This window comes from Danio aesculapii, unplaced genomic scaffold (genome assembly GCF_903798145.1).
Source record: "Danio aesculapii unplaced genomic scaffold, fDanAes4.1, whole genome shotgun sequence".
Lineage (NCBI taxonomy): Eukaryota > Metazoa > Chordata > Actinopteri > Cypriniformes > Danionidae > Danio > Danio aesculapii.
In genome coordinates, this window is record NW_026613715.1 from 7501 (window position 1) to 28264 (window position 20764).

At 33.8% G+C, this 20764-nt stretch overlaps 1 protein-coding gene across 3 annotated transcripts in view; it reads right to left on the reverse strand.

Moving 5' to 3' along the window:
* Window positions 1–20764, reverse strand: part of map2k4a (mitogen-activated protein kinase kinase 4a) — a 30271-nt gene that overhangs the window by 7494 nt on the left and 2013 nt on the right. The window contains exons 2-8 of one of the 3 annotated variants that reach the window (XM_056452608.1): window positions 18489–18521; window positions 9772–9865; window positions 7563–7737; window positions 5211–5330; window positions 5013–5132; window positions 4876–4927; window positions 3438–3565 (exon numbers count right to left, since the gene is read on the reverse strand). In XM_056452608.1, coding sequence (XP_056308583.1) covers window positions 3438–3565; window positions 4876–4927; window positions 5013–5132; window positions 5211–5330; window positions 7563–7737; window positions 9772–9865; window positions 18489–18521 — 722 coding nt within the window. The remainder of the gene's footprint in view (window positions 1–3437; window positions 3566–4875; window positions 4928–5012; window positions 5133–5210; window positions 5331–7562; window positions 7738–9771; window positions 9866–18488; window positions 18522–20764) is intronic. The other 2 variants (XM_056452610.1, XM_056452609.1) reach the window with 2 other exon arrangements.

Below are 20764 nucleotides of genomic sequence, written 5' to 3' on the forward strand. Positions count from 1 at the left end.
ATTATTATTATTATTATTATTATTAGCAGTAGTACTTTATAATTATTATTAGTATTATCATATATTTTATTTCTTAGTTTTCTATTAGTAGTAGTATTTTATTATTAGTATTAGTAGTAGTATTATTACATGGTACTGTTAATATTTTATCAAGAAAAGACACTGACAAAGAGTATGGTTTAATAAATGAATATATAATAGTCATTATTATATTTCCACAGTTGATCGATTTAAAGTGATGGTTCACCCAAAAATTAAAATGTCCTGTTAACGTACTCACACCCACGTCATCCAGGATGTAGGGGACTTTTGTTTTGTAACAAATAAGTGCACATTTGCAAAACAAAAGCATATTTGCATACATTTCTAGCTTTAAAAACCTGAACACTTCACTGAACCAGTTCAGAATTATTATTTTCTTTTTTGCATTTTATTTCTTGGCATTACTCCAAAAAAATGTTTGCCTGCTCTCAGTTTGGCCAGACGTTGTATTATAAAACTATTATTATTAGAATATTTATTATTAAATATATATATATATATATTAAAAGTGTTATTTTACCATGTACCATCAGTGCTAGTTTTTTAATAACGTATCATTCTTCTTCTTCTTATATATTATATGTATATGCATGTATGCATGTGTATATATATATATATATATATATATATATATATATATATATAAATAAATACACACATATATATAACTAACTATATAAAATATATAAAGTTAGAATTAACTACTACTATTATTATAATAATAATGAGGGACGTGTGTGTGTGTGTGTGTGTGTGTGTGTGTGTGTGTGTGTATGCCATATATATATAATATGTATGTCATATATATATAAACACACACAAACGTCGCTCATTATTATTATAATTAACTACTACTATTATTATTATTACTATTATTATTATTAACTATTATAACATTCTAAAAAATCTAGTTATTAGTTTTAATCAAATACAAACATATACAATAAATCAATTGTCCTTTTCTGACAACATTTTCATCCTCTAAAATGTGGGCAGAGACTTTATTTCTGAATGTTCTAGTTCAGTCAGTCCTAAAACCTCATATTTCCGAGCTAACAGTTTTCTAAATGCTGTAAATATTTCATGACGGTTTTTTCAGCTAGCATGGCTTTAGAAACTCCAGGGTCATGAGTTCACTTTAAAGAGGACACACTTAAAGGGATATATCCTGAAGTCAGTCTGAATAAACACATAAAAATGAAGAGCGAGAGACACATCAGACGGTCTGTGCTGATCCAGACGCTTTACAGCTCATAACACCACTGAAACAGATGTGCAGCGTCACACACATCCGGCCAGACAGCAGTGTGTGTATGTGTGTGTGTGTCACATCCTAACAGCTGTGCTACTGATGTTTGCAGCCTGATGATGTCATAATGCAGGGATGAGATCACGGCTCAGATTAGAGAATGACATCATCAGAGCTGAAGTTCATTCATGGACACTCATGGATGGCATCACTCATTAGTTTTTCATCAGTAGCCAGACAAGACTGACTGATGTTCTTTCTCAAACATTTTACTGAATGGAGGAAAAAAATCTGTGTGTCAATGAAATCCTGTGTGTGTCTCAAAAATAATTACAAGCATTTTTATTGTTCATAGGCTTGAATTTAATTTAAAAAAATGAATTGGATTTTATTTACAGCGTACAAAAAAAATGCAATAGTGTGAGAAAAAAAATTCGTAATATTTTATAATAATAATAATAATAATAATAATAATATATATATATATATATATATATATATATATATATATATATATATATATATTTTTTTTTACATTTTTTAATTAATTATTTTTTATTAAGATACCTCTTTAAAAATCCCTGTTTCTCTGGATTTTATTAGGTATGGGTTTACTTAAAACATTAATATCATTTTAATTCAATGTGTTGGATTATTTTTAAAGACTTCTTTGCAGATTACGACAAAGAGTCAAAATAACAATTGTCGTCGGCGCCAGTGGTGTAGTGGTTAGTGCGTCGACACATGCACGACACGGTGCTCACGGCGACCCGAGTTCGATTCCTGCCTCACAGTCCTATGCCAATCCTTCCCCTCTCTCTGCTCCCCATGCTTTCCTGTCAATAATCTCTACTGTCATATACATTACAGGTAAAAACCCTGTAATTTTACACAAAAATAAAATAAAAAATAAAAATTGTTTGATAGTGTACGTAGATCACTAGGCTACCATTAACTGTTCTCAAAGCTGACAAAACATTGCTGCAACGCTGATACAAGATTTTTTATGGAGAAAAGGAAAAAGCACTGCAGTGTTTAGGTGTTTTGTATATGTCAAATATCAAATACGTGTATATTTCATGCAAAGTACAAAGATGATTGGTCAGTTCTTGTCACGTGACTCACGGTGCGCTCACGGTATTCTGAAAGCATGAGATGTTTTTAACTGGGTGCCGCATGCACGTCACTCCAAATATGCGAGTGCCTCCATTGGAAATAACAAACTTGTGCGTGGAAAAGACGTGTTATGTTAACGATCATCGTCATTTGGGATCTCCAGCAGTTCTTCTTCTTGCACAGACATGCTGAATTCACCTGATTTGTTAAGAAATGGGTTGTGGATCCATGCCTTGACAGTTCAAGGGTCCTTCACTGGGCCCTTTCCCTAAAGAAAGAAACTTCCCAAAGACGAATGTTTCTTACTCATTTTGCTGCTTGTGAGTTCAGTTTTGGCGCTCAAGTGACTGAGATGCAATTAAGGGAATATGGTAATTTTTTTCAAAATAAAAAATCGTTCAGAATCAGCAAACAACATAATTAAAGATTTCTTGTGCGGCCCGGTACCAACTGATCTACTGCCTGGTACAAGTCTGTGGCCCGGGGGTTGGAGACCAATGCTTTACAGAATAAAAAAATTACTTTTTTATATGGATACACCTTAATAAAATAGAAATGGTTGGTGATATTAACGTCCTGTTTGCGGCACATTAGTATATGTGAGGGGGCTTGTAAATAACTCATGAAAGAATAAAGTTACGTTAAAACCAAGCACACCATTGTTTTTTCTTGTGAAATTCCCAATTAGTTAATCAAGGTGTATCCATATAAATGGCCCACCCTGTATAATGGTAAATCCAGAGAAACTGAGCACTTTCAAGTGGTCTCCACTTGTTTACCATATAGCTGTATATATTATATTGATTTCTGAAGGATTATTAAGGATCTGAAGGACACTGAAGACTGAAAATTCAGCTTCACATAAAGGGAATGAAATACATTTATAAAAATTATTACAAATTGTGATATTTAAAATTCAGCTTTGGATAGGAAAAAAAACTTTGAAAGACATTACAGAAATCTTCCAAACCACAAACATGAACTGTAGTGTGTGCTGTCTATACAGTATAAGCGAATAAACAAATCTTACTGCCATATACGGTCTGCAGCCTGCGTCTCTGGTTTTGGCGATGGAGTCCACCAGCTGCCCGCTGATGCCAAAATCACACAATTTAATGTTGCCTTTCCTGTCCAGGAGGATATTTGATGGCTTTATGTCTGCAGACGGACCAAAAGAGAGCTTCATTCAGAGGAAAACAGCACTGCATTCATATCTAACCATTTACAAACAAGAAATGCTCAAACTGAGGCTCGCTTTATTTGGAAGGCCAAAGGAATCACAATTATGCGAATAAATACACGTGTTTTACTTCAGGATGGCTTTTAAAGGGGACCTATTATGCAAAAATCACATTCATAAGGGGTTTAAACAGTTGTGTGGCAGCAGTCTGTGAATATATCCAGCTTCTAACGGTACAAATTTATTGATTTTATTCTTTATAATCACACTTGATAAAAACAGCCTGCAGAAACACTTTAGTTACACATAGAGTGGCGATCTATCCATAATTAGCATCGGTCATTAGTCTTGTTTTAGAATCTGCCACTATGCTAACACTTTATAGATTTAGATATAGCACATTATATAATTAATCAGTCTCAGCAAATACAGGAAATATGTACAAGAAAAGCAACAGCACAACATTTCCTCTTCAAGAAAAAGTCTATGTTTAACGTGGCTTCCTTTGACACCAAGCACAGCTTGAACTGTTTTGTTTGTCCTGACATTTTCTGAAACAACGTGCTGTGTAATATCAGGCTTCTTATTGGACTTTCCATGATGCTTCTTTAGGTTTAGAGTGTCTAATCTTTCTATTTCTGTCAAGATTTTGCTCATACAGCCTCTATAATATTCAGGTCTGGACTCTATGGAGGCCATTTCATGACTCTCTGTGTTTCATCAACAGTTGTTTTTCTCCAAATAGGATTTCACTGCAATTTGCAGATCAATATCATGCTGAAAATGAAAACTATTACCACTGAGGTCCTTTCCAGAAGGAATGGCATAATGGATTAAAACCGATCTCTACTTTTCAATATTTACAATTTCATCAATTCAGACAATATTGCTAACAACACTTGTAGAAACGCAGCTCAAATCAGGACAAACATTGTCTTTCACACGTCTTAAACAAACCAAAATAATTCAAACTCTAACCTAACCCAAGTCATATCCTAACAATCCATACATCAACTGAAAGATAATTTATTCACCATGTATAAATCTCAATTTAGAAAAAGGCAAAATAAATAACTGGTTTTGTGGTTAAAGGTCACATATAATCATTATACCATCAATAAAACAAACAGTTTTAATGTTGGCCTAAAGCTTTTGCACAGTACTGTATATATTGGTTTTGAAAATACCTGCGTTCATGTGGACAGGCACTTAGACTCAAATCAAACACGCACAAATAACCTGAACAGACATGAAAAAAGCCGGCACAATCATTCAGCGGCTCTCTTACCTCTGTGAATAATTTTCAAGTTTTCTTTTAAGTGGTTAAGTGCTTTCACAGTCTGAAATGACACAGAGTGTGTGTAAATGAACGCAGCGTTTATAAAACCCAAACAGATCTGAACACACACAAAAAAAGAGACTCACAGCTAATGTTATTTTCCCTAAAATCTCCTCTGGAATCACTTCGTCTAAAGAGGAATAAACGTATTTGTAGAATTTGTCGAAGGAGGTAGACATGAGCTCCATGCATATCCAGCAATCCCCCTAAAAACAGAAAACAACACGTGTTTGGAGTAAGAAAGGCTCTCTCAGAAAAGGTCAGGAGTAGGTAAGCTGACAAACCTCTCTGAAAAGAGCCCCGTAAAACTGGACGATGTACGGACAGTCGCTGCTCCTCATGACCACATCCAGATCCATCAGCAGCTGCTTCTGTTCTCGCTCGTCTACCGTTGAACGGATCCTCTGGAAAACACACACTTGAGCTTTAAAGTACAAAGGAAATCTACAGTTTGATTTTGTCACCTCAGATTGCTAGTTTTGTGGTGAACAATTCATCTGTGTATGTCATTAAGAAAAAAAAATGTTTGCTCTAAGATTGAAACCTGAAAAGGCACTTCCTGTTTGTGTTTAGTTAAATTCTGATAGGTTGTAATAACTCTTTTAAAACCCTTTTCCCGGTCTTTCTGAATAAAATACCCACTTTACGACATCCAATCAGCTTGCAGTAGAAAAAAAACAAACCTTTATCATTTAATATTCTGGTTCTCTAGGAACTGCGTCACAATACGAAACAGATGGTCACCGTTTCCGGTTCATGTGGACTTTAAAACGGAACTAAACCTAGTATTTCAGACACAGTTCAGTCGCAAAGTCAATACGACAACCTCTTTCATTTCAAGAGGCTTCAATTAGCTTCTTAAAGCATTGCAGATTCCCTCAAATCTGCAGCATTCGCCAGTGATTGGGACACAATGTAGATTTTAAATAAGACAGACAAAATAGAGGTAATAATCTCAAAATCTACAATCAAAACAATCAAATCTTAACATAGTCTACTATGATGTAAAACACAAACACTTGACACTGTAGAAACACTACAGAAAATGAAGTTGAGTGTTTCCTGACCCTTTAAACCAGTCATGACTAGGCCCACATGAAATCTGCGCACACAGAAATATGCTAATTTTTAGCCCATCATGGAGTCTATGTATTTACTTGTGTAAATGTGTGTATATTTATATTTATTACGTTTTTAAATTAATTTTACTAATATTATTGTGATATAATAATAGTACTATGAAAATGTTCATATGATTTATGTACAATACAGTTTGTAAAGTAATATTTTCCGTCTTTTGGTAGAGATATTATATGAGAGATTTGCTTTGTTTACAAAGTAAGTGGATCTGATTCGATTTGCATTGTAAACAATAAATAAATAAATTCTGATACTCCTCAAATCATTGTACATAAATTCGCAGATTACAAAATTCTCCGTAAAAAACTGCAAAAAAAGGCAGCAGATTTTATCAGCGTCATAATGTATGAGAGTATGAAGTCTGCTATACACTTCAGATTATTGTGATTATTCAAAATGACAAAAGCGTATGTTTAAAGCACATAATTCATCACTCAAATGCATTCTGAAGCTGTTTGAAATGAGTCTTGGGAAGACGTTGAGCAGCATCATATACGAGTCAGATTTATTAAAAAAAGAAAGAAAATTTAAGGTGATTAAAATAAACATATATACACAAATCTAAACACAACACAGCAATCTGACAAACACACAGCCTTTATTCTTGCCTTTATTATTTTGTGTGTGTGTGCGTGTGTGTAAAGAGAGTCATCGTTTGACTGTATATACGTACAAGAAATTTATATGAAACTATTATAAAATAAAACTTATATATTAATAAATTTGTTCACTAAATACTTAAAACAACTGTAGTAATTCATAATTACATTACAAATGCATTATTTGTCCAGAGGGCGTGAGATGTAATGGTGTTGTTTCGTAACATTGTATAGACCAATATTACCACACTGTCTGGCCTTCTATATATAACAAGGCATTATATTTAATGGCCAACTTCCTGTTTCTTTATAATTGCCTGTGAAATCTACAAGGAATTTCTGAGTGATTTCAACAGTATACTTTTATATTTAAGACAGTGGAAATGACCTTTATGTAAGCACTAACTAACTTAAGCTTTTGGCTTAATATGTAAAATTATGCATAATCATTATGAAATTTAGTATGAGAATTCTATCCTTTTTTAAAACTATTTTAAGGTCAATATTAATAGCTCCCTTATACAATATTATTTTACAATGACTTGCCTAAATAACCTAGTTAAGCCATTAAATCTCACTTAAATCTAAATACTAGTATTGTGAAAAACATCTAGTCAAATTTTATGTGCTGTCATCATAGCAAAGATAAATGAAATCGGTTATTAGAAATGAGATATTAAAACTATTATGTTTAGAAATGTGTTGGAAATAAATCTTCTTTCCGTTAAACAGAAACTGGGGGAAAAATATACAGGGGGGCTAATAATTCTGACTTCAACTGCAAATTAAACCAATGTGATATATTGTATGTCTATAATGAATTGCTTTATCACTCAATAGTAATTCGCTTGGGATAGAAGTGTCTGCTGAATGCAGAAATGTACACATTATGCTTACTTTAACGGCCATGATTTGTCCACTGGGTTTGTGCGCCATCTTGTTGACGGAGCCATACGCTCCTCGGCCGATCTCACCGAGATCCTTCAGGTCTTCAGCTGTGAAATCGCAGTGCTGCTCCGCTGAGATCTTCAGCTTCCCAGACGACTCGATACTGTGTGTTCGCAGCCGCTCTCTGAAAACACACACGCATATAAAGACGTCTGGAAAGATAAAACTCTTCTTCGCAATACCGCTCTATTGACAAGCCAACCACAGTGATCAGTTTTCCAATGTTATGCCTGTCTATTTATATATTTCAAGGGTTCACACTTAGCTGATGATTGATTAGAAAGCGTATTTGCATGATGTCCCGGGAGAGAGCCCTGAGCTCATTAGATCCTCGAGCCCGGGGCTCCCTCCTGTTAGCAGGGCGAGAGGGGAGTTTGAGCTCAGGTAGATCTTGAGAACTCGCCTGCTTCTTTATTGCTAATGACAAATGAAGGATTGCTATGGAGAGATATACTGCTAACTAAGAGCTCATCTATGGTGCCAATTTGGTTTGGTCAATTCACTTATGTTGTATGTCTTCGGACTGTGGGAGGAACCCAGGGGAAACCCATGTGAACAGGGGGAGAACATGTAAACTCCACACAGAAACGTCGACTGGCCTGCTAAAGACTTGAACCAGTGACATTCTTGTTGTGAGGCGACAGTGCTTACCACGGAGCCGCCATGCCGTCCTATAAAGGAAAAAGGGAGGAGGAGTAGGGGTGGAAGGGGGGATTCTTCAAGACAAAGATAGCTAAGGTAAGAAACTGAGTTGGGAATCATCTGACTGGTGAATCATGTGTTAGCTAATGCAGGACCAACTGTGGTCAATCATAAGCATGTGATCCTCCCGAAAATAGTTTATAAATAAACTTCACTTCTTATTGAATATATAAAGAATCCATAGTACATGTTTTTATTTGGTAATTTATTTAGTTTAACAAGTTACATTATACTATTGGGCTGTTTGTTTGTTTGTTTGTTTGTTTGTTTGTTTGTTTGTTAGTTAGTTAATTTATTTATGTGTTTATTTATTTATTTATTTATTTATTTATTTATTTATTTATTTATGTATGTATGTCTTAATGCCAAATCAGCAACATTGGCTTTCTTCATGGCAAAACCTAATACAAAATATACAATATATAACATGCAATCATATTGGTTTACAAAAAAAAACATACAAATAACAACAACACTGAAAAGAGTCATACACAATCTTTTAGTTTGATTAATGATAAATAGATCAGCACGATGGCACAGTAGTTAGCACTGTTGCCTCACAGCAAAAAGATCGCTGATTTGAGTCCCAGCTGGGTCAGTTGGCCTTTCTGTGCGGAGTTTGCATGTTCTCCTCTTGTTGGCGTGGGTTTCCTCTGGATGCTCCGGTTTCCCGCAGTCCGAAGACATGCGCTATAGGTGAATTGAATGGACTAAATTGGCCGAAGTGTGTGAATGTGATGTGTATGGGTGTTTCCCAGTAGTGAGTTGCAGCTGGAAGGGTATTCGCTGCATAAAAACATATGCCAGAATAGTGGCAACCTCTGAAATAGAAATTAAGCCAAAGGAATATGAATAAGTGAACGAATAATGATCAATATTCTAAAATTCCTCCAGAAGACACCTTTTTGAACAGTTCCCTTAAATCAATTCCCGAATAAAAACATTCTCTGACATCATTTTAAAATACACAATCTATTAAAATGCGTTTTCTATTGGGCTGTACAATGCTTGATTATTATTGGCTGATGACAAGAATTCTGAGCTGTGCAGTTATTTTCATATAAATGCATAGTGCAAAGTAGTTCCAGCAGGTTTTGAGTGCATTACAGCTTCATATCACTACACTGAATGACTTGAGTTATTTCAGCTACAACAGTCAGAAATCACATCAAAACACAGCAGAAGACTTTGGATGAGATGTGTGAGAAACTAGGGCTACACACAGGAGCAGTTTGAGGACAAATACCTGACAAATGTCAAAAATACACCAGTGGCTTTAACTGAGGGAACCATAGTGTAAGTAGAATTATGTACTCTGTGCTGTTGGATTATTAAAACATTATGCACATCTGAGTTGTAACACCTATTTACTATCTAATAATTCAACTGACCATCATTGATTAATGATTAAATAAGTTATAAACATGTGCAGTTGCGAGAGACGATCCATACTCACATGTGTGGGTTCTGGAACGGAAGTCCGGAAGTGATTCTGGAAGTGGGTTTGATTGGAGGATTGGCAAAATTTAACTTCAGGGCTTTACGTTTACCTGACAGAGGAGGAAAAGACCGCCATGATAAAACAACACATTTGGGAAGAAAAACAAAACAACATTTTCAGATACTAACAAACAAACACAGACAGCGTGAATTAGGGCTGCACGATACTGGGAAAACATGACATATTATTGTAGAGTGTTGTGATAACGATATTTCGTAGAATACAACCAACTCGCAAAAGCTATCAGCAATTTAACAGCAAATTATTAATGTTATGATTATACTAAACAGGTAATGCATATTTATTGAGATAATAAAATTTTATAAACAATATGAAGGCACAAAGATTTATCGTGCTTTCCCACCACCGCAAACGAGAGTGTCAATATTTGTTTATTAGCTGTGGCCGCCCTTAACAATCGAACATGTTTACTTGTTTCATAATTAAATAAACCAATTCAAATTTGTTTAATGTACTCAAAAAAAAAAGATGTTTGCAGTTTGTTCAAACTACTTATTCAAAAATATCTGAAACACAATTCTTGAGGGTTTTTTGCGACAACTAAATTGTGTTCAACCAACTTAAATTTGTGAAAAAAGAATAAGTTAACTTAATCGAACACAAATCGATTGTGTGGAATGCAGCATTTACAGTGTAAGGATGTTTAAGTGCTAATTAGTCTAATTAGTCAACACGCTGTTTATAAAAGACGTTTCGTTTTAACGCTAAAGTCAACTTGCAGGCATTTCACATTACAAACTGGGAAATCTAAATTGTAATAATCAACCTCTGCATTTGCTTTGCTTGGGAACTCGTGGTTGGAACCAAAGTTTATCGCACTCCATTCTCTGCAACCGATAGGTACATTTTGATTGGCTCTTGCTGAAACGCATCATAGCTCATTAACATAAAGTTGACCTGATTTCAACTTGCCTTGATGCCCATAATATCCAAAACAAGCCGTGTTGATTATGGGAGAAATAAAAATCACGATTATTTTGGTCAGTAATTACGGTTATTTAAAACGATAATCAGTGGGCCATATGTTCAAAAAGTTTTGTATAAAGATATGTTTTTACTTTTACATTCGCGTTTTAATCTTAACTCTTTATGTTCAATTATTTCTTTATAACAAAGAGTGGTTAATGTGAGTAACAAATAAACTATTTCAATAAATGAAGCACGTCTTATACTGCAAAAGTCACGTTACAGTCTATGCTTTTACACATTTTTCATGTGAAACTGAGCTTTACAGTGGAAAGGGGGCGGGATATGATGCAATAGTCATTTATTGTAGTCAATTACAGTTTTTAAAAAACGTTGGAGGCAAAAATCGATTTCGAAACTGAATTTTGATTAATTGCACAGCCGTACCGTGTAGGCATGGGACGATAACCGTTTTCAAGGTATACCACGGTTTGGAAAAGCCAAGGTTTTAAAGCCGCCAAAATTTTCTGTTATACCATTCCTAAGGTATGCGTAAAAATTTTTCATTTACATTTTTTGTTTAGTTTTTTTAGGATAACAGTATCTCCAGCAGAAAAGATATCCAAAAAAAATATATATAAAAAAAATTAGTTTTTAAACTAATGAAGACAACAGAAGTCAATTATTCATTTGAATTATTTAGCCTGACATGTTTACTACTCCAAAATATAATAAATCTTTAACAAAATAAAATATATTGTGTTCAAAGGGGAAAAAAGTTGTTGTTTTTTACACAGACATTTAAAAAATAACTTATTTTAGAGCAGTGAGTACAATACCGTGATACCGGTTATCATACTGCCAGAATCTTATCCCAGGCCCATGCCTATACTACCGTGATGCTTTCACCAGAACTCGCCAGTGCCTCCCAATAAAAAAAGGAATGACTTAAATTTTTTTGATGCTCTCGTTGACAGCGGTGTGAACTCATGGTTAGACTTTAAAACATTACAAATAACTGGAAACCTTCAAAACTGAAATTCGGATTCTTAATATCTCTCTTCTCCCAACATTAGTGTTTATTTTCACTTAACCGCACCTACTGAAGAGGTGGAGTTAAAGATAGTAAAAGTCTCAACTGATTGGTCAGAATTGGATATTGGTGGATAAAAAACCTATGCATGATGTAGCACAGTGTTTACCAACCCTGTTCCTGAAGGCACACCAACAGTGCATATTTTGGATGTCTCCCTTATCTGACTCATTAACTTGAGGTTTTGGAGCCACTTCTAATGTCCTGATGAGCTGATTCAGGTGTGTTTGATTAGGGAGAGGTTGAAAATGTGTACTGTTGGTGTTCCTTCAGGAACAGGGTTGGGAAACACTGATGTAGCACACACATGCTTGGCATGGTATTAATGTAATTTAATGCACTTCTCTGCGATATGGATATTGAATTTACTATTATCATGCTATGATAATTTTTCAATATATTGTGCAGCCCTAGCATGAAGATAAAGTTGCAGGTGTCATTTATTCTGGGATGAGATCTCAAACTAACCATGGAGGATGTGGGAGGACAAAAGTTCACCAAAAGACATGCACATCTGAGCACCAGGAGAGAAACCCAAGAGCCAGATTTCCTAAAGCCGTCGGGACATGCTGCGGGTTTAAAACACCTTCATCACACAATGTGGAACAACAGGGAAGACTATGATGGCTTTAGGAAATCTGGCAGTGGAGGACAGCGACTGCGGTCCCACATGCTCAAACCCTGCATTTAACACCAGCGCATCTTCCCCCAATCTACTCCACTCGCGGCACGCAAGATAAAATAAAATAAAAAAAAGATCTGATCACATCCAGACAAAATAAAAGGAAAAAATCAGACAGAAGGAACTTACCTTCACCTCATGCCAAACCCGACACAAACCCAAACACTAAAATATGTCTTAAAGGGATAGTTCAACTAAAAATGATAAAGTCACTACATCTCGAATGGCCTGAAGGTGAAAATATACAGGAACTGTTCATTTTTGGGTGAACTATCCCTTTAAACTTTGTGCACACTTTGCACAGCGTACAAGAGAGTCATCATCCATTAAGTGCACCAAAAATATCCATCTCAAAAAAATAAAGCCAATTCAAACAAGTAGAGAAATAGGGATGCACCACAAATATGCTTTCATCAATAGGAAGTCAAAACCAAAAATGAAGTTTTACAAAATAATAATAATAATAATAATAATAATAATAATAATAATAATAATAATAATAATAATAATAATAATAAAAACACAGTAAAATTTAATAGAGAAAAAAAATTAAAACAATGACACTAATAATTTAATTATTAATTAATTTTTTTCAGGTTGTCTGTTTTAAGGTGATTAATTAAAGCTGTCTACACAAGTGAAAACTTAAACAAATTACTTAGACTTGTTTCAAAGAAATGAATTAAGTTTGACAAACTTAATTTACGACAGTTTTCATTATTAAATTAAGTTAGTCTTTTACACGTTTAAGAATGGAACAGTACATACAGTACAGTACAAATAATTTCCTTCCCATGTTAACATAACAATAATACTAGTAATACTTTTATTACAGTACAAATAATTTCCTTCCCTTGTTCATTTAATAATAATAATACTTTCAATGTTTTGTGGCACGTACAAGTATTGTTCACTATTAATAACGAACAACATACTTGCCATAAATAAATTACTTAAACGCCTCCGCACTAAAGGATTAAGACTGTGTTTCTAGGTGTAAGAGCAGTTTGTGACTATGCCGCCAGGGGGCACAAAGGGTCGGGATGCGAATGGACACAAATATACAGTAGCTGTAAATACCCGGCTACTTGTAAATGAGGATGAAATAACAAAATAAAGCATTAGAACTCCTTCATTAATCATTAAAATATGTTAACAAGCTTTATTATCATTGTAAACTTGTTAAAAGCAAAGAGGATTCATTTTGGAAATTAAAACTAAAGAAATAAGACAACTAAACTGAAGTTTCATAAACTAATTTCGAGAGGAGCACGTGATATGATTGAGCACGTCTGGCCGCTCATCTGTAATCAGTAATAATCCAATCAGAGTGATCCTAGTTTACTATAAATGGATCATTTTCTCTCTACTGTTTCTATCTTCGTTTGGAAGAATCCCCCCTTCCACCCCATCTCCTCCTTTTCCTCCCTTTTCTAAAGGGGGAGCTCTCGAGACCTACCTGATCTCGGATCTCCTGATATGCTTATTGACCGGGCGGGAGCCCTGGGCTCAAATATCTCCGAGCTCAGGGTTCTCTCCCGGGACAGCATGCCAAACCTGCTTTATACGCCAAGCATATCTAAGTGGGAACTCTTGAAATAAAAGTACATACACATACACCTGTATGTTTGAGGGCATGCAAGAAGTTTTGCATATAAACAAGAGGAAATCGGCGCGCAAGCAAAGAAAATTGCATGCTTGTATTACATGAAAGCGATCTCGACTAGTGATACTGCGCTCACGACATTAGTCACTGAAACAACACCATAGGTAGTTAGAAGATCTGTGTAAAAGGCCTGCCACCACAGCTGGAAAAAATCCTAGAGGAAACACTGACCTTAATTTATTACTGAAAACTGTCATAACTTAGGTTTGTCAAACTTAATTCATTTAATTGTATCAGGTCAAAGTAATTTGTTTAAGTTTCACCTTTTTACGTTGTATGTAATATTTTGGATATTTCATCTAAAAATATGGCATAATATTTTATTAAAGTATTCTGATTATAGTGAAAATATGTAAATAGGCATATGTTTTGGTCACTGCTTCCACTAAAATTCTTTCTGATGATAATAATTGATTTTAAACCACAATTCAGAGCTTAATTTTCATTAAGTAAACATATCCACCAAACAAAAGTGACATATTGATTCGCAATAAATCAAAGACAAATCACTGAACTAAACCATACGTTGTTTTTAATGAAACAATATTAAACTTAAGTGGAAAAGACAGAATGTTAACCCTAATCTATTTAAATTATGTGAAAAATGTAAATAAAATAATTATTAAAAATTTGATTTGATAAAAAAAGATAAATATATTAAAAACCATAAAGATATATATATATATATATATATATATATATATATATATATATATATATATATATATATATATATATATATATATATATATATATATATATATATATATATATATATATATATATATATATATATATATATGTATGTTAATGTAGATAATCTGGCTTCATCATCTATTTAAGTGACTTAAAATGACATTTTAGCTTAAAATTGTACTTCTGGTCAGCAACCCTACAATTATTTCCTGCTTTAATGCTCAATCCAATTCAACGCTCTTATTTATTTTCTGCATTTTTTCTATCATAATCATTTACAGGGCAGTTTCTGCTCATCTCACAACATACAGTTGCAGATTTTTAGCTTGAAACATAATAGAAAGCAATTCTGTGAAGGACTTTCAGAATGTAATTAACCAAAAAAATATATATCAGCATTTAATTCAAGCTTGTAATTCAACATATTAATGTCAATGACAGAACAAAAATATAGTTTTTGACAAAAACAAAAGAAACAAAACCAGAAACACCTAAGCACCAACAAAACCCTTAAAGATTCACAAGAGCAAACGTGAAAATGGGGGTAAACAAATTAAGGCTAATTTTCCCTCCACCACAAGAATGCGAGGATTCGAATAGCAGCGGGGCAACATTTTTCTGCAATCTCACGGCATGTGCGTCCATGTCCCAACAAGCTCATGTTTGTTCCAGATGCACATGCCAAAAAACATCCAGCAGTGCTTGAACACTAAACAAAATGCAAACCAAAGATTTCTACAACCCCCCTCCAAGGCCATATTCACCGCACCGGTTAGTAAAAAGCTGTCTAAAACACCCAGAGAAACAACCACCAGAGCTTCCATTACTGTGTGTGTGTGGATGAAACACCAGCGACTGATCAACAGAGGAATACATGCATGATTATTGAAGACATCCGCATAAAAGGCTGATTTCTGTGAGTTTAATCTCTTAATCCAATGAAAGAGAGGACCAATCAACCGTCCAAGAGTCAATCGTTTTGCTCCAAAGTCAATGGAAGCTCGAAATTGTAGACTTGTGCCGATTTCTCACTAGCGCGAAGTAGTGATTAATAGTGCAAAAGTTTAAGTCCACCACTAGATTTGCGGTTTAGCAGGGTTTTTTTTTTGGCATTATGTTTTGGTCTCTTCATTAAGATACAAACAGACAGTATGGGGAATGTGTACACTAACGTTTAAAATACAATGTGGTTTCTTCTGGTAAAGGTTTAATGTGATCTCGTTAGTGCTGTGCAGATCTTTTTTGGGATGCTGTCCTGAAGTTTTTGTAAAAAAAATTTTATTAAAAAAAAAAAAGCTAGGTAATATCAGATTTCTTTTGAAACTAGCAAAAGTTCCTCTTTATATTTTTATATAAACATTTTGTCTCATCTGATTTGTATCATAATATTTAGGTCTGGACTATGTGTAGGCCATTTTATGACTGTCTGTGTTGAAGAGAAAAAAAGCTGATTAAACAGTCATCTGAATATTATGATTCAGGTGTGGACTCTGTGTAGGCCATTTCATGACAGTCTGTGTTGGAGAGAAAAAAAAAGCTGATAAAACAGTAATCTGAATATTATGATTCAGGTGTGGACTCTATGTAGGCCATTTCATGACCGTCTGTGTTGGAGAGACAAAAAATGCTAATAAAACAGTCATCTGAATATTATGATTCAGGTCTGGACTCTGTGTAGGCCATTTCATGACCGTCTGTGTTGGAGAGACAAAAAATGCTAATAAAACAGTCATCTGAATATTATGATTCAGGTGTGGACTCTGTTGTAGGCCATTTCATGACTGTCTGAGATGGAAAACAAATGCTAATAAAATGCGAACACTCATGTAATGGCCTACACAGAGTCCAGACCTGAATCATAATATTCAGATGACAGTGTTTTAGGAGCATTTATTTTCTCCAGACCTTAATATGATGATAAATATCAGGAACTTTTTCTTTTTTTTTTTTTTTTTTTAGAAAATGTCTTTTTTTCTCTTTAAATATGATTTCACTGCAGTGTGCTTGGGATCATCATCAAAGTGAGAAATAAATCTATTCCCAATCAAAAGCTTTCCGAACTTATGCATTCAATTCTTTATGTACCTTTCAACATTAATAATCCCATCAATTAGGACAATATTGCAAACACCACTGTCAGAAATAAAACCATGAAGCAGAATAGACTATGATTAACTCTTCCTTTCAAATTATGAAAACATTTAGACTGAAACCTTTTTCTCTAATCTGCATTTTCTGTTTGTATTCTTATATAAAATATGAGATTACAAAAAATACCTTTATATATGGTTAAACCATTGCTATAACAACAAATGTACTGGTGGCATAAGACTTTTGCACAATACTGTATGTGGGTTATTCAATGGCTTTTAATTACAGAATCTAGACAGACAGATGGTCAAAATATTGCTGATACAGTCTGAAGGCATTTACAGAAACACTTGTTGCTCATAATATGCTTAGAAGGCTAAAATTTCTTAATGAAAAGTTCCCAAGTTCATTCCAGTTCGCATTTATATTTTAAAAAACTTGCACATGATATTTTGCTCTCATTTTAGAGTCAAATGTCATCAAAATACCTTAAAGATTAGTAAACATTATGCCATATTATGTTTGTTTTTAATTACTATTTAACAAATTAAACTATTGTTAATTCTACTGTCGATTCGATTCATTAAAATATCTTAATTTTTGCATATAGAAAAAAGTATAAAGTGTGGGTAAACGTTGATTTGTGTGTGAACAAGTCACTAAGTAAAATTATTTAGTTATTATTATTATTACTACATTAAACATAACTGATACCATTTTTGTCTATATACTAACTAAAATGTCTCTTATATAAATAATTAAAAAGCATACAAATCCCCAATAAATACACGTCACCTAAATGTAAATATTTTTGGGATACTGTGCTGAAGTTTTCAGAAAAAATAAATAAAAATAATTCAGTAGCTTTTTCAGTAAGTTTTTTTTTTTTTTCGCCAGTTCCTCATTATATTATTATATAAGGTTTATATTATTATATAAGACAAAAATTATACTTTTATCTGATATTAATAATAATATTTAGGTCTGAACTCTGTGTAGGCAATTTCATGACTGTCTGTGTAGAAAAATAAATACTAATAAAACGCAGATAGTCATGAAATGGCCTACACAGAGTCCAGACCTAAATATAATAATGACACATTTTGAAAAATTTTATTTTAATTAAATAATATCTTAAAATTGTATTTAATAATAATTATTTAACTACTAATTGGTTATCAATTATTAAATATAATTCCTTTATTCTTTTATTACTATTATAGGCTTTTGTTCTACTGTTGCAGCTTTAGTACTGTAGTAATATTTCTACTTTTTTGTTAACTTTTTTGATAGGGGAGAGGTCATCTTTCAATAATAATACAACATCTTCTTTCTTTCTTTCTTTTGGAGCAAAACTATCTGCAAAGTGGATCCACCCGCCACCACCAGCATGCAGAACAGTGAGACCCACACCGGCACAAGTCTATCAGAGCCCACACGTGGATAGATTAGTGTTGGCCAGAGGACAGGCTTCCCCAAAACCAGTGGACAGACACGGTTCAGAAAGATGTTCTTACTTGGAGGAAGTCCAGACAGGTTTATCTGAAACCCTGGTGGCGAGAAGAACAACGAACACATGGTTTAAACTGAAAAAAAAAAGATCAACACAACCTTCTCTTCAAAATAAATCCTCAAAGTCCAAAAAAATGTTGATCATCTGAACCTGACCTAAAGCGAAGCCTTTGTGCCGGGATGTGCATCAGTGAACCGGTAAACATGGGAAATGTGTGTGCATGCAGAGGAGATTCACTCACAACAGCAAACCGCAAAAATAATGATAATAATCAGCAGAACGCAAAATAAAGGAAAATACCAGAATGAGAAGAAATGAGGAAGAGAAAATACAAATGAAAACAGTTCTGGGTTTAACAGTTTTGCAGGGTCTCACCGTGGTCCGGCATCAGGGAGGATTGTGGATAAGAAGAAGCAAGAGATAAAGGGAAAGAAATATCATGAGGGTGAAATACTGCGTTTCATTGGTTAAATATCAGATTTGAAAGAATCCAGTTGGAGTTCGACAATGACAAACAATTAAATAAAACATCTATTATGGGGAAAAAATGCATGTTAGGTTAAGAAAACATCGGTGCAGAGTAAACTAAGCAGCAGAATATTGAATTAAACATGATATTTTGTAATTCTAAAATGTACTGCAGTAATCTCATTTTTCAACATTTTCCCAAAACAGTGTAACAATGAGGAAGTTTTGCAACAAAACCATAATGAAGATTTTTGTCATGTCTTATGCAACAGCTTTATCTGTATGCTTCATAAATCATGTGAGTTTATTCTTCCTGTCTGTGTATATGTAATGGCAATGAATGACCTTCCCAAACAAAGCAGAATCACAACATTTTCAGGAAATACAGTAAAAATGGTGGAGATTTTGGAGAAAAACAGAAAGTTTAAAAGCAAAACTGATGAGTTTCTACACTTAAAATCAATTGTAAACGTCATCCTGGAAGTAAAATTGAGTTTAAGCCTGGGTTCATACATATATACTCATGTTTAAAACCATCAGCATGAAATAAAGAGCCTTTTGCACCTGGTGATTTGCAAGATTATTTTAGTAAACGAAAACTAAAATTGTCGCTAAGTGTAATAAAATTGTATACGTTCACAGTAAATGTAACTGAAACGGACAACAGTCAAATTGAAACAAAAACTAACTGATATGACAATAATTATCAAAAATATTAATCCTTTTCAGAATTACTCATTCTCTGGCGGAACATCTGACCTGCAAATGTTTAGAGAAGTACCAGTAGATGGCGTACTGGTATATTTTCATGTTAGTCAATAATATTACTGTAATTAATTAAAAAACTAAATAAATATAAATGTACACACATTTACACAAATAAATAAACAAAATCAATGATGGGTTAAAAATCTGCGGAATTCTGCGCCCACAGATTCCTTGTGGGCCTAGGCAATACAATTAATACCGATATACAGTAGTTTGTAAAAGTGCATCAGAAGAAAACAGTGCAGGACACCGAATGAGCTGCTGCAGGAAAAGTGCATAATCCAATTTGTCCTAAACATGAGTCATGCTTTATATTAAGGCAGTTAAAGCAACTTGTGAGATTTAGTTAACACGTGTAGCTTAAAGCATCAGATGCTCCATCTGACAGACACTTTTACTCCTGTCAGATCAGCTACTTCTGTTGTTTCAGATGTGCTGTTTTCCTCTATTCCTCAATGTTTTCCTAATAAGAATGCACTCAACAAAATGGAGACATGTTTTTTTCAGCACCGATTGGTACCTTGTCCCTTTGATAACACTAGATTATAAGCCTTTGCATGTTATGCTTACGTGGTCGGTATCAAATGTTTTTTTCACTTAAAATCGAATAGAAAACAGTGACCACATAACCATGATACAAAACGAACCAACAATTTAGTAAACCTTCCCCTATTCTAAATAAAATACACATTTCACAAAAAACACACACATCTCTATTTTTACCAGTAAAAACAAATAATACAAATAAATATACACACATATTTATAAATAACTAAAAACTCTATATATATATATATTTATTTTATTTTTTTTCCCTTCATATCACTAGCTCTAGATTAGATTAATAAAAACACATCTTAATACCAGGTACATACAGGGTAGGGCCAAAGCATTGTGTGTAAAAACTCAAGTTACTCAAATACATTTTTGTGAGATTCACATTAACATACAGCACATTGTAAAGTATGTAAAGGAGGCTGTCAAATGTTATCATCTAACCATTTTGTAATCTAATACATTTTGTGCCAATAAATATAGACCAAA